The 15,114-nt window shown below is 47.7% G+C and overlaps 1 protein-coding gene across 1 annotated transcript in view; it reads right to left on the bottom strand.

Moving 5' to 3' along the window:
- Positions 1 to 11,507, bottom strand: part of PRKCH (protein kinase C eta) — a 118,392-nt gene extending 106,885 nt beyond the window's left edge. Inside the window, exon 1 of the mRNA XM_075150875.1 lies at positions 11,109 to 11,507. Within this exon, the coding sequence (XP_075006976.1) occupies positions 11,109 to 11,468 (360 nt within the window). The 5' untranslated portion in view covers positions 11,469 to 11,507. The remainder of the gene's footprint in view (positions 1 to 11,108) is intronic.
- Between the last annotated feature and the right edge of the window lie 3,607 nt (positions 11,508 to 15,114).

The following is a 15,114-nucleotide window of genomic DNA, read 5'->3' as shown; positions in this document are numbered from 1 at the left end:
TAAGGATTTGGATACAGTGAGTCCTGACATGTAGAGACAGCACTGTATCAGTAAATGCAGAGGTCCCGCTGTCCTTCAGCTAGAGCTAGAGATCTTAGCCCCAACCTATACAGATCTGGAATATGCAAGAGAAACCATATCTGCTTCTGTAACATCGCTGCCCGTTTCTTCTGTCTGCCTCATATCCTTTTTGTCTGGGCTCACTAGCACGGCTCTAGAACTTGCTCCTTTTTTGGACATGAGCACAATGAACTTGATGCTCTTCTAGGCTCACACTAAAAAACCATTCAGCAAGATTTTGCAAAGGAAAGCGAAATATCTTCCTTCCTAGAATCAAGAAGATGGGGAAAAACTTTCTCATCTTTATTGGCAAGACAGGCTAAATGTTACTTGAGCTAATTATTTGAAAATGTGGTCAAAATGAGTTACTGCCATTAAGCACTGATAGGGTTATTATAATAGGGGCTAATTTTTGAGAGGAAGATGGCTTATCCTAGCACAGCTGGGTTTCTACCCAGTTTTGCTCCACATCAAACCAAGAACAGCTTAGTTGCTTGTATAATAGCTGTTAAACCACCACAGTTATGTCCCACTACGTTAAGGAAGATTTAAACCAGCATTTTTTCTTAGCGTAGGTCTGTAAGCTGCCACATCATGAGTTCCTTGCAGAAACAAGGGGCTGAAATTTCTGAGAAAGGAAACGGACTGTAGGGTCATTTCCAACAGTCTCCAACCAGTCGCCCTTCCTCACAAGGCAGTCTTGTGAGCAGCTCTTGTGGGAGTACCCAAAGCTCCTACACTGGACTTTTTACTGTTATTAAGTAAACAGATAATGAAGTGATAGGGGCTCCGTCTTGCAACTGATTATCAACAGCAATACTCCCAACAAAGCCCTATTAGGAGATGGAGGATCACCCTACACATTTGACACCACTGTAGCTTCTGTATTAAATAGCGTGTTCCAACCGAGTAGCTTTGACAAGAAATCCCACCATGGATTTGGACCGCACAGGAACATTTTCCCCACATGGTTATATTTTCTTCCCGGCTTAGAAGCAAAGTGCCTCACAGAATAAATTTTCATTGAATATATTAATGTTAGATGCCTCAGTCTGTGAATGACCTAGATAATAAACTTATTGCACGGAACCCAATTGCTTCCTCTTTCTCAGAGCTCCATGAGCACTCGCTGTGCTCAATAAATAATGCACAACCCAGCCATCATTGTAAACCCTTGTTGCATGCAAGAAGGAGGAAAGAAATGGGGCCAGCTCTTCTCCCAACTGGACCGGTGCAAAGCTGGCAGCACAACTCCATTGGTGCCGTGGGAAATCCACCCATGTAAACCCGGCACGCAAAAGCGGAGGCAAGCACCGGGCTCCTATTCTGCTGAAATCTCACAGAAGACACAGGCACGCTTTTTACAGAGTGACATTTTACAAGTAGTAAGAAAGGAGGAAGACGAGTTCCACGTCGATGTTATTAAAAATAGATGCCAGAAAGAGGTGAGGTATGGAGAGCAGCTTCTCATGGAGTGTGCCAGAGTTTACACGTGAGGGAAGGATAAGAATTGGGCCCCACTGCGTGAAAGGTTTCTCCCGCTCTTCTTCAGATTTAAAGCATTTAAATTTTAAAAGAATTAAAGGATACGAGATAGAGGGAAACATTCAGTAAATCAATCCCCAGATTTCACCGCTTAGAACAACATATTTTTCCTCTGCTCTTCAATCCTGGGGAAAAAAATGACAAGTTATATGGCCTTGTTTACCAAGGAAAATAAATGCAGGACAAAGTAGGAATTCAAACAGGATAAGCTAGTCTTTCATTAGTTGTCCTTGATCTAGAAGACCTTCGTTATTCTGAAGGAACTTAGCCCAGAATTGAATACATTTAGTACAGGATGAGCAGTCTAGGTGGAGAGAATCACTCTAGAAACTAACTCACACATAGACAAGCCAACTCCAATGCTATCAGAGACAGCATTTAGTGTAATAATAGTGCAACTATTGTGTCAGACAAAAGCACTTAGGAGTACAGACATCCCATGCTGATTTTTACAGTCATTGTAAAACTGTCACTCTCTTTCCTACCCAGACCGTAGAGCCGGCCAGCTCCGGCGAACTGACACAACCCTAAATGATCTTTCTGACAGTGCACGTCTCTCTCTGACTCACACCTACAGCGCTCGCCATATTATGACTGGTCCCTGCTTGAACCTACTACAGCATCTATAAAACTGTGAACGATGGCAAATATTTTCTATCCAAAAGCAATAAAAGGATTCCCAAACTCAGACCCCATTGCTACCGCAGGAGGTTTAAGATACTAAAGCAAGTGGAGGTGTGTATGAAGACTTTAATTTACAAGTGATGTCGTGCTTACACGACAGAGTAAAATTAAATTTACTCAAGAGAAAAACACAAAATACAGTACTTTGCTAAATTGGAAGCTAATGAGAAAGACCTAAGAAAAAAATGAGAAACAAGCAAAGGAAAAACAGAAACCACAGAGCAGGCCAAAGAGAGGGCTAGAAACCAGAAGTGCCATAGGAAGGTATGAGCGGCTTTTTCAGACGACATCAGACCAGCTGACAAGTCAAAATCCTGCCTCTGAGGATGGCTGGTACTAAACATCTGAGACAAAGGCAGGAAAAACATGTCAGCGTTCAGATATGGAACTACCATCTCAAACCTCTCCTCAGCCCCTAGATGCACACTGTCAGACTGTCTGGCAGTGTAGTTCTTACTATTAGGTGTAATGTCCTGGGACAGCAAAGATACGCAGCCTGTTTCTCACATCCTCTCCCTCACTCACCTCCATCTGAGAGGGTTCTGCTGATCTGTCAAGTGATTTCACACTGCAAATGATTTTATCAATTTTTTTTTTTTAAATGCACAGCAGACATGTAATACTCACACACCAAATCACATGTTTAGAAATATGCCTTGCATGGACGTATTTTCCTCCTCTTCTCCTTTTGACAGAAATATCCGTATTGCACTAAGTTGTTTTTTTTAAAAAAAAAAAAGTCAAAATATCCCACTAAGGCCTACACAGCATTGTCAAGTCGGTTAAAAAAATAGAATAAATACTCTATTGCCCATCTCACAAACTGAAGTCAGCTACCAAAGCTGCCCAACTTTTGTTTCTGCACCAGTACTTCACCTCCTGTCTGTTCAACAGCAAGGAGACCTCTCCTGGAAGGAGTCTGGAGAGCTGCCACCGTACCACTGATACAAATACAATCCACTCACTCGTGAAACTCAATACTTACGAAACTTGGCAGGTGAACACCGAGAAAAAGTCTTTATGTAATGTCATCTACAGGTTCACACTCCCCTCCTTCCTCCCCTGCCAACATTTTTTTTCTATTGGCAAAGCTCGTGGGTAACGACACTCATGGCAGCAGCACGCGCTTACTCCAGCGCAAGCTGCGCCGAGCCGAAGGGCAGGTCTGCACCGTCTAACGGAGCACAGAAACGTCCACCCGGCGACAAGGAGGGCCAGCGGCCAAGCTGAAATCTTATCCCAGACCTGAAGTCGCAAACGCCCTGCGTCTGCGCGGCCCAGGGCTGCCATCCTTCCCAGGCCGGGCTCCGTTGGTTTGCAGGGTGGCACTCGGGGGACACAACCCTGGCTGTGACATCCATCTGTCACACAGACAAGACGCAGGCATCCCCTGTCTGCGGCGGATGCACCTCTCCAACTTGACGGCTGCATCCCTCCATCAGGACACGGATCACGGGTGGGCCTGAGAGCACGAGGCTTTCTGGAGATGCAGCGGGTCCCAGGAGGAAGACAGTGGCCAAAAACATGCTGACGGCTGCCAGAGCAACTCTTCCGCCTGCAACTCCCCCGGCCCCACATCTGAGGAGCCCCAGGAACGAGCCGACAGCCGGTCAAACTGCTCTGGCAGGCCCGTGGGATAGATCTGGTCATCGATTAGATGCCTCTGCTCTAACGTTAACAAGGGCACACAAGGCCTCGCGGGGCAGTGAAAAAGCAATTTTTTCCATCACCTTGGGCCCAGCGCAGACGCTGAGATTGTAGCGCTGAATATCGGTAGCGCCAGAATTGCTGAGGAACACTTGCTGTCGCACAGCATCGCGCTAACGCCACGAAACCTGGCTTACATCTGTTCGTGGTGCTGGCTTTCAAAATAAAGCAGTGTGGTTTCCTCAGCGACTGACTTTCCTGAGCTATGAGAACATCTCATGATGTCAAAGCATAAAAATTGTCATTGGCATTGCAGAAATTTAAGTCGTTTGTCTGGCCTACCCTAAGTGGCTTAGCAACATTAATTGGACGCTTCAGGATGCACTTTGTTTTAGACATACATTTGCTATCTTTGATATAATTATAAAGCAAATCTTTCCTTTGCAATCAGCCAGGGCTTCTCGTACCAGCTCCACCGAGGGCACGGCTCAGGAAAGGAACAAGCTTAGTTATCCAGGACTCCAGCCTGGTTCACTCCGCGGGCCCACAAATAACACAGGGGCGGAATAAGCAATCAGAACAAAGATTGCTCACTGCCTCCAGAAGAAAATAAGTCTGCAGCATGGTTTGACGTATATTAACTGCGCGCCTAAATAGGCTGAGATTTGGGAGGCAAGAAGGCGCGACGCCTGATCCAGAACCCTTTAGGAAAAGCTGCCAGCAACTCATTTCACTTGATAACTCTTCTGCTCGTCTTTTTCTCCATGGTTACACAAAAGGTCCTGGATTTCTTGATTGTGTTAGCAAAGCACAATAGCTACAATCAAGCCTAAAACATCAAAGGAGCTTTAATAGTTTGCAAAGAAAGGGCGAGAGTCTTATTCACTTCAGTAAAGGATATGCTTTCATATTGAATTACACTGTAAACCAGTAGACTTTCTAATGGCATTTCAATAGCTTAAACGGCCCCCTTGACAATCTTTTCTGCGGGGTTTATTGCCTATAAGCTCAAAATGGCCAGAAACCAAATCATTACTCAGAAAATACTCCAAACAGAAAGCCTCGGACAGCCTGGATGAAATGCATTTTGACAGAAAGACCTGTGGCAAAAGCTAAATATAAAATGCGAACAGAGTGAGGCGAGGCCCGCGGGGTGCAGGGAGCAGGGCTGGGGACAGAGCTTCCGGGGGTGCTGGGCTCACTTCTGCTGCGGGCACCCCGCTGGCCCCCCCCCTCCTCCTCCTCCTCCTCCTCCGCACACAGCCTCTCTGAAAAGAGCAGCCCCAGGGCTGGGGGCACGGGTCTGCAAACACCCTCAGGAGCTTCCTCTGCCGTGACTGACGCTGCTGAAGGAGACACGGGCATCAGCCCTTGGCCTGGCCCCTCTCCCCCTGACCGGGGCTTGCAGGTAATTTCAGCGGCAACACCACCAGCTGAGCAACAGGCAGCAGCAGAGATAGAAAGCTAAGCCTGGCATCAGAGGCACCCCAGCAACCACATTAGCAAGGGCTTCGACGAACAACTCCAGAAAACCTTCTGTGACTACGCGAGCTTGGGCCTCATCCAGCCGCCCGCCCCGAGAAGCTGCCACCAAGCCGGAGAGCCGAAGCGCCGGTGCATGGGCTGGCGGGCAAAGGCAGCGCCGGCTGAGGAGCCAACTGCGTAGGGAGCGGACTGGGCTCCGGCTGGCAACCTACGTGCCCACCACGCTGCGGAGCCAGAGGGCCTGGGTACCTTTCAGTGGGGTTTGGGTTGAGCTTTCGACTCGGCGGCTGCTCGCAGCCGGGGAAAGCGACGTGGTGATACTTGCACAGCCTTTCCCAGCCAAACCGCACTGGGTGGGAAAGCATGCTCCTCTCCTGCACACTCCTCCGGCATTCCCAGATCCCTTCCCAACTCCAACAGCATCAAAGAAACAGTTTTCAAGACATAGCTATAGAAAAACAGACTAAGGAATGTGCTAGAAATCCAGTATCACAACAGGACCGGGCATCCAGCTGCATGCAGGCAAGCCAAACTCATACCCTGCTGTACCCAGTTCAAAGCCAGGCCATGAACTCCAGTCCCACAGACCTCTACCGGCATCCCAGTGGCTCTGACCACTGGAAATTGGCTCTTCTCGTGCTTTGACCAAACCTTTCCGGCCTAACACACTGTCAAGCAAAACGCTTACGTTCTCCAAGGATGCTCACAGTTACCAGACAGTGTTCATTGGGGAGGAGCTGGTGGATGAGCAAGAAATAGGACTCCTAACTAGCTCAACTTCTGATGCTGAAACAGGGCAGTAAGCGTGCAGCTCTTCGTGACACACTCAGCTCTAGTCCTTCTCATCTGCCCTAAGCAGTAAAACTCTTACTAGCATCATATGCCCCAGGATTATTTAGTATCTGACAAATAGCAACAATTTTTCCTTTATTTATTACAGCCTTTGTTTTAGACTGCAAGGCACGCTCGGGTAGCCTTGGTGCATGGGACTCTGCTGGCATTTTGAAGGGTTTGTTCGTAGGGCCAAAGGACACCTGTATGCTAAAGGAAAGAAACAGAAGCCGAAATTCTGGCAGCTTTCAAAAACCACCTTACCTTCTGCAGTGGGTTTTTCTCTCCACTATTCCCATTCAACATAATAACTGCATATCAGTAATAATAATTACAGAAACAACTTAAAACTTACCAAGAACTAGGGAAGGAGCTTAGTTTACTCAAGCCTAGTTTGCAATTAACGCGCTGCGTGACTTTCACGCGGATCAGAGATCTGCATATGTACACGGTTGTCACATGCATGGAAACAGAAATCATATGGACAGGTCGCTATTGCTATCTCAGCCTGCTACTGACCTGTGGAAGGAGACTCCGTTTACTCCCGCTCTACAAGCTGCAGTGCATCTCTACAGGTGGGCACAGGCTGATGCAGCCACAAAACACTGCATCGCAAAATCCTCTGTCAACAGCTATAAAGTTTTTTTGGCTTCTTGATGCAAGTTTTGCCCACCTGGAGAACACTCTGCAGCAAAGTGGGAGTTAAATCAAGAAGCAACCATATTGTATTTGATCTGCAGCACCCTGGCTCTCTGCCAAGGTCATGATGGTCTGGGGAAGAAGTTGCATTCTCCTTCAACTCTTCAATGTAACGTTCAATAAATACAACTGCATATAAACACGGGTAAAACACAATTCTTTTTGCCTTAAGAAAGAAAAAAATTCATAGGAAAGGATACAGGCGAAAGAGCTCAAGTTAAGGAATGCATGAGAATTATTTGTCTTAATCTCTTCCTGCACACATGAGCAAATGGTAACAAACTCCTCAGGAAGTTGCAATTGGCTCATTAATCTTACAGTGCATCTGTTATCTAATTTCCTTCAGTGTACTCTGATAATTTGCTACTTCAAGATCAAGGTTTAATTTTAACTCTTTATTAAAGTCCTAGAAATTATAACATCTCTACCCAGGGACTAACAATTTTTATAATCTACAATTGTAATTAAGTAATTCCCTAGTAACAATGCAATTCAGTAGCTGTAAATAGTGTTTCCCCAAGCTTAAAAATTACTTCAGCTACTACATAAAACTCACAGGAATAATCCTATGTATTGTAAACATCTCCCCTTTCAGTTACACTCAGTACTCCAAATTATTTATGTTGTTTCACTGACATATGACTGCTTCCTATACTGCACTCAGAGACAGTTAAAGAGAAGATACGACCTTTTAAAGATGCACATGATGAGTAAAAAGATCTTAGCATATGCTAGGGCAAAATTAAATGCTTTAAAAGACAAGTTTCAACCCTAAGGTAAATCATAACATAACAGCTTTCGGATAGCAGCCAGCTTAATTCCCTACTGCATTGCACCTGGCAGGGTCATGCGCACCTGTGTAAAATGCTACCATTCAGGTTTGCACAATTTCACACCCACACAGGAAAGTGCCTACCAGAAAGAACACAGTACCGGAGAGATCGCTCCCAGTTTTAACTGCATTAAAGCATGTTGAAGGCAAGATGGCATTTAATTGACAATATTAATAAAAACTACTGCTCTGCAACTTGACAAGTAAATATGAAAAATGGGAAACAGAGAGAAGGATCTTAAAGTTGATAAGCTCTTACAGATTTGATCTGTGCAAAGTTAGTCAAATGCCTTTAATACCTACTACGCAAATTAAAAAATATCTAGACCGTGCTAATGTGTTTACTAGAAAGGCCTCAGAAAACAATCAAAATGGTTAGAAGAAAAAGGGTCAGTTCTGAAAAGTCTCTGGAACATGGATTTTAATGCAAACCATGAACAGAGAACTCTGTCCCAGTACCCAGTGGGATGACTCAGGTATATAAGCATTACTGATGAGGCAGTTCATGTCCATACGCTTACTCATCTGCATAAGTGTTTGGGGTCATAATTGCAGTGATGTACCTGCAAGTCATCTGGGAAGCACCAATGCTTACACACCAACTGCTCCTATTTGCCTCCCGCTGACACTTCCCACAGTTCTCACAAGAGGTGACCAGTGTTACAACCAATCACTTTTTTTTTTTTCCTCAGCAGGAGAAAATCCACATTTACAGACAGAGCAGCATGAGCCTGAGAGCTCACGCCGAAACTTTTGGGCCAGCACGTGAGCTGAGGGACTGGCCCAGGTAATCCCCGGCAACTCGGCTCTCCAGAGGAGAGCTCAGGGAGCAGAGGCAGCGACCTGCCCTGTTTGGCTGCTATCAATCCAAGGAGCATTTGGAGTTTACCAATATATTGCCCTTGTCTCTGAAAAGTGAACGTAAAAATTCTATTTCAAATCAAAATGAAAAATCGTGCACAACCAAGTAAGTGTAAGCCAGGGTAAACTTTGAGGATTCACCAATTTTCCCCTCGCTCCATTCACTCCTTCCTTGCCTGTATGTGCTTTTGCTTTGGGGATGGAAAAAGGGCAGTATGACAGATTTCAGAGCGGAGGTGTTGCAAATCATCTACAAATCCCTTGTGGTGTCTTGTATCGTGCCAGCAGTTCATGGACCTTGGGTTAGTACAAACCAGCATTTCCTATCCTTCTGATTACACAAAACCCCGTGACAGCCTTGCTGGATTTATCAAGACATATTAAATTATCAGGGCAAGATGCTGTTCCCTGTCATCATGTGATCCTGGCTGCACGCTATGCGAGATGCTAACGAAGCAAGTCAAAAGGAAGGGGAGAGAAGAAGGGGAACAGAAGATGAACGCTTGCTCACCCCCCACTAAATCCACCCGAGTTGTAATTTTTAGACATTAACTGAAAAGGAGAGCAGTAGCTCTTAGCCTCTGTCTATATGCCCAGATATAACATCCATTTACATCAGTCTAGTTAAAAAACTCACCGATTTCCCACCCATCAACTCACAGGTACAGGAGTTCATAAACACGTGCCTATCCAGCAGGGATAAGAGACTTCTCCCTCACCAAAGACCAAACAAGCATTTCAGACCACAAACTGCATCTGTCCTAAAAATCAGCACTGCAGGATGGATGAAACGAAGGAAACAATGGGCCCCTGGACATGCATGCATCCACACCGGAGGCAATATTATTATAGATATTTTAGTAACGTAAATAAGACCACCACCTTTGCAACAGAGAAGTCCAGTCCCAGGTGTAGCCAGACCCAGTGCAACCGGGACGCCAGCCTCCCGAGAGGATAGGGCCTCTCTCAACAGCAAAGAGGAAACACCCCCAGCAAATCAAACACGAAGAAAACCCGCAAAACCACAGCGCTCTGTCCCGAGCTCACTCCTTTGCCCTGGCTCATAGGGGTCTGTTCCATATTTAAAACTGTTTTAGCACAAGTCCCAGGAGCAGTTTCTCTCCAGCGGCACAACTAGCCCGGGAAGCTGGGTACGCACCCAAACCGCCGTGAACGCTGCTCTGGCTGTGCTGTCAGGAGCAATACCTGAGCTAACTCGTTTGAGGCTAGCTTGGATCCCTCTGCCCGACACACAATCACATCAGTGACTGTCTGGGAGAGACCACCTTTAGTGCATGAACCTCAAGCCTATCCATAGGGTACCTAAGTACACCATAAGAAGGGGGAAAAAAAAAAAAAGTACCAAACCTATTGATCAATCCTGCAACTGGTATTTCCCTGTAATCACCCCAGAGGCGTAGCATCACACCTCAGTCACAGACACCGGCTGAGAACAGAAAGCACCAGCATTCTCCCCAGCGATACAGTCGAGATGCCTATCTGTTCTCTGCAGTGTCAGCTCTTTCCTCCACGTCTGATTTTATTGTGGTGGTTACCTGACCACGCGTGCTGAACTTCCTGGCCTCAAAAAATTAATACCTATCTTAACCTCAGAAATTCTCAGCTCTTCTGCACCTTCTCTACCCAGAAGAAATGCCTTTTTCCCCCCCCCCCTTCCTTAACCTAACGTTTACAAGCAAACTACTGTGTGGATCAATACAGTTACTTCCTCCTCCTTTACCGTACTGGAAGCAAAGACACAACTTTAGAGCCTGCATTATTCCTTTCACTTACCATTAGGACTAAGACATAAATTAGGTTCTCTGAGCCAGATGCAAGCGACATCTACTTGGAAATAACCTAGAATTAGCTGTAAATGAAACTGTGTTCAACCAGCGCAGTGGTGTACAATAATAGACACAAGACTAGTCCTGCCATTCTGTTAAGAAGTCAAAGAAATCCACGTGCACGCATCAAACAATTGTGCAAGCATGTGTAGATCTGAGCAGAAATACATCCAACCCCAGGTATCCAAGTTCCCAAGTACGTCTCTGTGTGCTAAGCAAAAGAAGGAAGGTACACGATCGTGTGAGTCCGCAGGTGTACTTTGCTGGTTATGTGTTACAAGTCTTCCTCTGCTAGTCTACAAGGAGGAGGGACTTCACAGCCCTCAGCTACAGGGTCTTGACCCTCAAGCTGGGACAGCTGAGGCTTTTTGTTCTTAGGGTGCCAAAACGCATCAGCTGAAATAGCAGTCTAAATAGCATTCTGAGCAAATCTAAAGCACAGGAGCACAAACAGATGCATGAAGGTACACCTGTGTGAACGCAGACACACACGCCAGGCTGCATGCAACTGCAGCACAGGCGTGCAAGGACAAGCCCCAGCTCTGCAAGTACCCTTCCAGTGCCTTCATTCATTCAGAGGAGCACGGCTCCAGCTTCTCCTCGAGATGGCTACTCACCCAGCCTTCGAAGCTGTTGCTGGGGCCCGCGGAGCGCAAGAGGTCCTGGAAGTGCAAGGTGCAGTTGGCCACAAAGTCATCGTAGCCGATGGGGGTGTCGTGGAAGACGGACAGCTCAATCTGATGGCCGTCGGTAACCGTGGCAGAAAACTCCTCGTTGTAGGTAGGTTTGTTGGTCTTCTGCTTGGTACTGGTCTGCCCAACGCGCACCTGGTCCACGCTGACGGTGACATAAGGGTCCAAGAGCTGGTAGCCCTTGCGGAAGAGCGAGTGCCGGAGGGACCAGCGGGTGGGCTGCAGGCCCACCGCCTCCCCAACCCGCACCTTCAGGTACCCGTTGAACTTCATGGCTCCGGACATGGCTACCCCCCCGGGGCGCCCAGGAGCCCGGAGAAGAGCCAGACCCCTCTCCCGCGGAGCCCGGCCAGCAGCCAGCCCCGCCGCGCCTCTTCAGGGGGCCGGGCGGCGGCGGCGCGCCCGCCCCCGGGCCATGCCGGGGCCCCGGAACCGCCGCCCCCCGCGCACCGCCCACCTCCCGCGGCAGCGGGCAGCCGCTCCGCCGCCCAGCCCCGCGCCGCCGCAGCGCCCGGCCCGGGCCTCTCCTGCCGAGGGGGAGCGGCGCGGCTCGGCTCGGCGGGGGACACCTGGGGCGTGGGGCGGCGCCGGGCGGGGAGGAGCCGCGAACCCGCGCCGCGAGGGCGGGCCCGGGGTGGGGAGCGGGCGGGAAGGGCGCTCGCACGGCTCCTCGCGGCCCGGCCCGGCCCGGCCCCGGCCCGGCGGTGCGGGCGGCGCCCCCCGCCGTTAGCACAGGTGCGGCCGGCAGCAGCCGAGAGCCCCGCCGAGAGGCGGAGAGCGAGGGGGAGCCGCCTCCCGAGCCGTGAGAAGCGCGGCGGGGAAAACAACGCCAGCGCCAGGTTGCGGGGCAGGCAGCCCGCCCCGGCGCTGCGCGGGGAGACGGACCGCCTTTCCCTGCAAATGCAGGGGCGCGGCCCCCCCCGAGTCTCCCAAGCAGCCCCCCCGGCTGCCGCAGCCCCTTCCCGCCCCGTTTCACACCTCCCGGGGAAGGGCTGAGGCCGCCCCTGATCACACTTGCGGTGTATCGATGGCATGGCTGCACGGCGAGAGGAGTGAAACAGCGCAGCGTTGTCTCGATAACTTGTACCTTGTGTTTTACAGCAGGTGTTTTACAGCATCGTAACGCTGGAGCAGCGCGTTTATCTAGGAGAACGCGTACACAGAATATAAAGATATGTTGCTTTTGCTATTGAAAAGTTTATTGTTACAAGTCTGCCGTTTGGGATTAATTGCATGTGATTAACGTTCTTGGCACTTGGCGTGCAGGGTTTGTTTTAGGGCGGATTTCTTTCGGTTTTTCATTGCACTTAATAAAGTCAGAATTTAAATACTTTTAATTACTTTCCAAAGTTCACAGCGAAATGGTGTGGACTGGGTGGGGGAACAATGAAACCCTGCTTTCCTGGTGATACTGTTTGGCTGACATTGTCTGAATTAGGTAGCAATCCCCACAGCAACAGCAGATGTGGTCATTTGAATGTCCCTGCCAAGGCTGGCTGAGAGTGTGCAGCCTCTTTTTTGTGTGTTTCTTTCATTTTTTTCTTTTCTTTTACTTTTCCAGCCTCTTCCTCTCCCCCCAGCCCTTCGTCTTTCACATTATATCCATTCCCTAGCAGACTCCCTCTGCTTTCCCACCCCCTTTCCTCCTTGCCCTCCTCCCCACACCCTTTTCTCCTTCCAGATGCTCCACATTTTGCAGGAGCACCAAGCCAAGGCTCCTTCCAGTCTCAGACAGAGCAGGGCTCCTATTGCCTCCTCAGGAGAGAGCAGGTGGAACAGGTTCGGTAATGTGATCATTCCTCACATGGAAGCAACAGTTCTGCCAGAAAAACTTGTAGACCCTTAAATCAGACTTTTGAGAGGTCTCCTTACAAGGCTTTTAAGTTCCTTGATCTGTCGGTATCAGCTGGAGAAAAGAAGTGTTTAGGAATTTTTTGAGCTTGGTTGGGACAGTTCATCGTGGGAAGGAACGCAGGCTTAATCTCAGGAATCGCCAAACTGCACGAAATCCAGTCGCCACAGAGCGCAGGATCTTGTCTCCAGGAGTGACCAGCTCCAGGTCTTTTAACAGAAGGTATGGCCGAGCAAACACAGGGTAGTCTGTTCCCATAAAAGACTTAAACATTTAGGAATTTTTTTGTTGGGTTGATGTTTCTTCTGAAATGCATTTTAGCATTAGCTATGATCATTCTGGGTAATTTTCTTTTCCCTACAGATATCCTGTTTTTAATCTTCATACCTTCTTGGATTCCTTCATCCCACAGCAGTGAGCTGGTCAGAAATAAACATTTTTTTATCAGCTGTGTATCTGCTATCACTTTAATTTCTTGATTCACCATCGTTGTTCTTTCATGACACCATAAAATAAAAAAGCCCCTCATTTACCTTCTCAAGAGCATCATTATTTGTCATTTTGCACTTTTATCACCTCTATCCTTCCTAGTCATGAGCTGTCCCTTGGAGTCCATATGAGCCAGAACAGAATCCATACTGACCACCACGGGCAACCTACAGTTCTTAGAAGACTTCACCAGGACTCTCTGTAATGGCTGCAGACAAGACTTAAAGACAGCCTGAACTCTAAAGCAGCTGGCATGAATGTCCACAGGATGAGGCTGAAAGCCTTATAAAAGCTGGAGCGCTCACTCTCTAAACTCCAAATCATCAAACATAGATTTTACTTTGCTTAGAGGCCTTCAAAGAGCTCAGTGCAATAGCAATGAAGAATGCTGATTTTAAAAGAACAAATTTTGGCTTAGTGCAGCATGTCCAGTTTGCCTCTAAGTTTCTTGTGCTGGATCTATTTGCCCTATGGAAATTAAAACCTCAGTAGCCTCCCCCAACAGTGCAGATAAACCCTTTTTAGAAGTCTGAATATCAACTTAGATTCACAAGGGCTCTTGGAGGTTGGAGACTATGAATTACAATCACAGACTGCTATAATACTGTCAACGTTTTTCTCTTTACCTTTTCCTCAGTTTTCTGAGGAAATGAGATGAAAGCCTTCCCAAGCAACTTGTTAGAAGTAATATGCGAGAAGACTCGCATATTTACTGGCACAAAGAGGGAGAAGACCAAAATCTGGTAGTTATAGGTTCAGATGGTGCCATTTCCTCTGCTTATTCACACAAGGTGAAGTACTTTGCTGCACTGGAGTTTCATATATAATAGCAATAGGAAAGGGGACTTAAAGAACTTTTTCTGTACAGTGGTTCATTGGAGTCTCATGTGATAACATGATTCCTGTACCTGGGCCTTTAAAAACAACCAGCAAGTATTGTAAAACTTATGGAAAACAGGTGAGCTATAGCTATAAATATTTCTGATGAGCAGCAGTACCCATTGCTAGCCAGTTTTCCATTGGAGGAAAAAATCAATCCTGTGGACTCATATGATGTGAATTTAATTAATATTGTTTATTCACTTGAAACAGTCTGGAACAGATCATCTCAAACAGCATCTGAACACACCCCTATTCTGAACTCCCAGCCAAAGCCCAAATGTCCTGTTCTCAAAGAGAACTGAGTAGTGACATGAAGTCATGTCGTGGTTTAACCCCAGCTGGCAACTAAGCACCACCCAGCCGCTCGCTCACTCCCCCGGCAGCGGGATGGGGGGAAGAGAATCAGAAGGGTAAAAGTGAGGAAACTCGTGGGTTGAGATAAAGACAGTTTTAATAGGTAAAGCAAAAGCCGCGCACACAAGCAAAGCAAAACAAGGAATTCATTCACTACTTCCCATCGGCAGGCAGGTGTTCAGCCATCTCCAGGAAAGCAGGGCTCCATCACACGTAATGGTTACTTGGGAAAACAAACGCCATCACTCCGAACATCCCTCCCTTCCTCCTTCTTCCCCCAGCTTTATATGCTGAGCATGACGTCGTATGGTATGGGATATCCCTTTGGTCAGTTGGGGTCAGCTGTCCCGGCTG

This window comes from Calonectris borealis, chromosome 5 (assembly GCF_964195595.1).
Source record: "Calonectris borealis chromosome 5, bCalBor7.hap1.2, whole genome shotgun sequence".
NCBI classification, from domain to species: domain Eukaryota; kingdom Metazoa; phylum Chordata; class Aves; order Procellariiformes; family Procellariidae; genus Calonectris; species Calonectris borealis.
The sequence above is the reverse complement of the archived record's forward strand: the minus strand, read 5'-3'. Positions and strand labels throughout refer to the sequence as shown.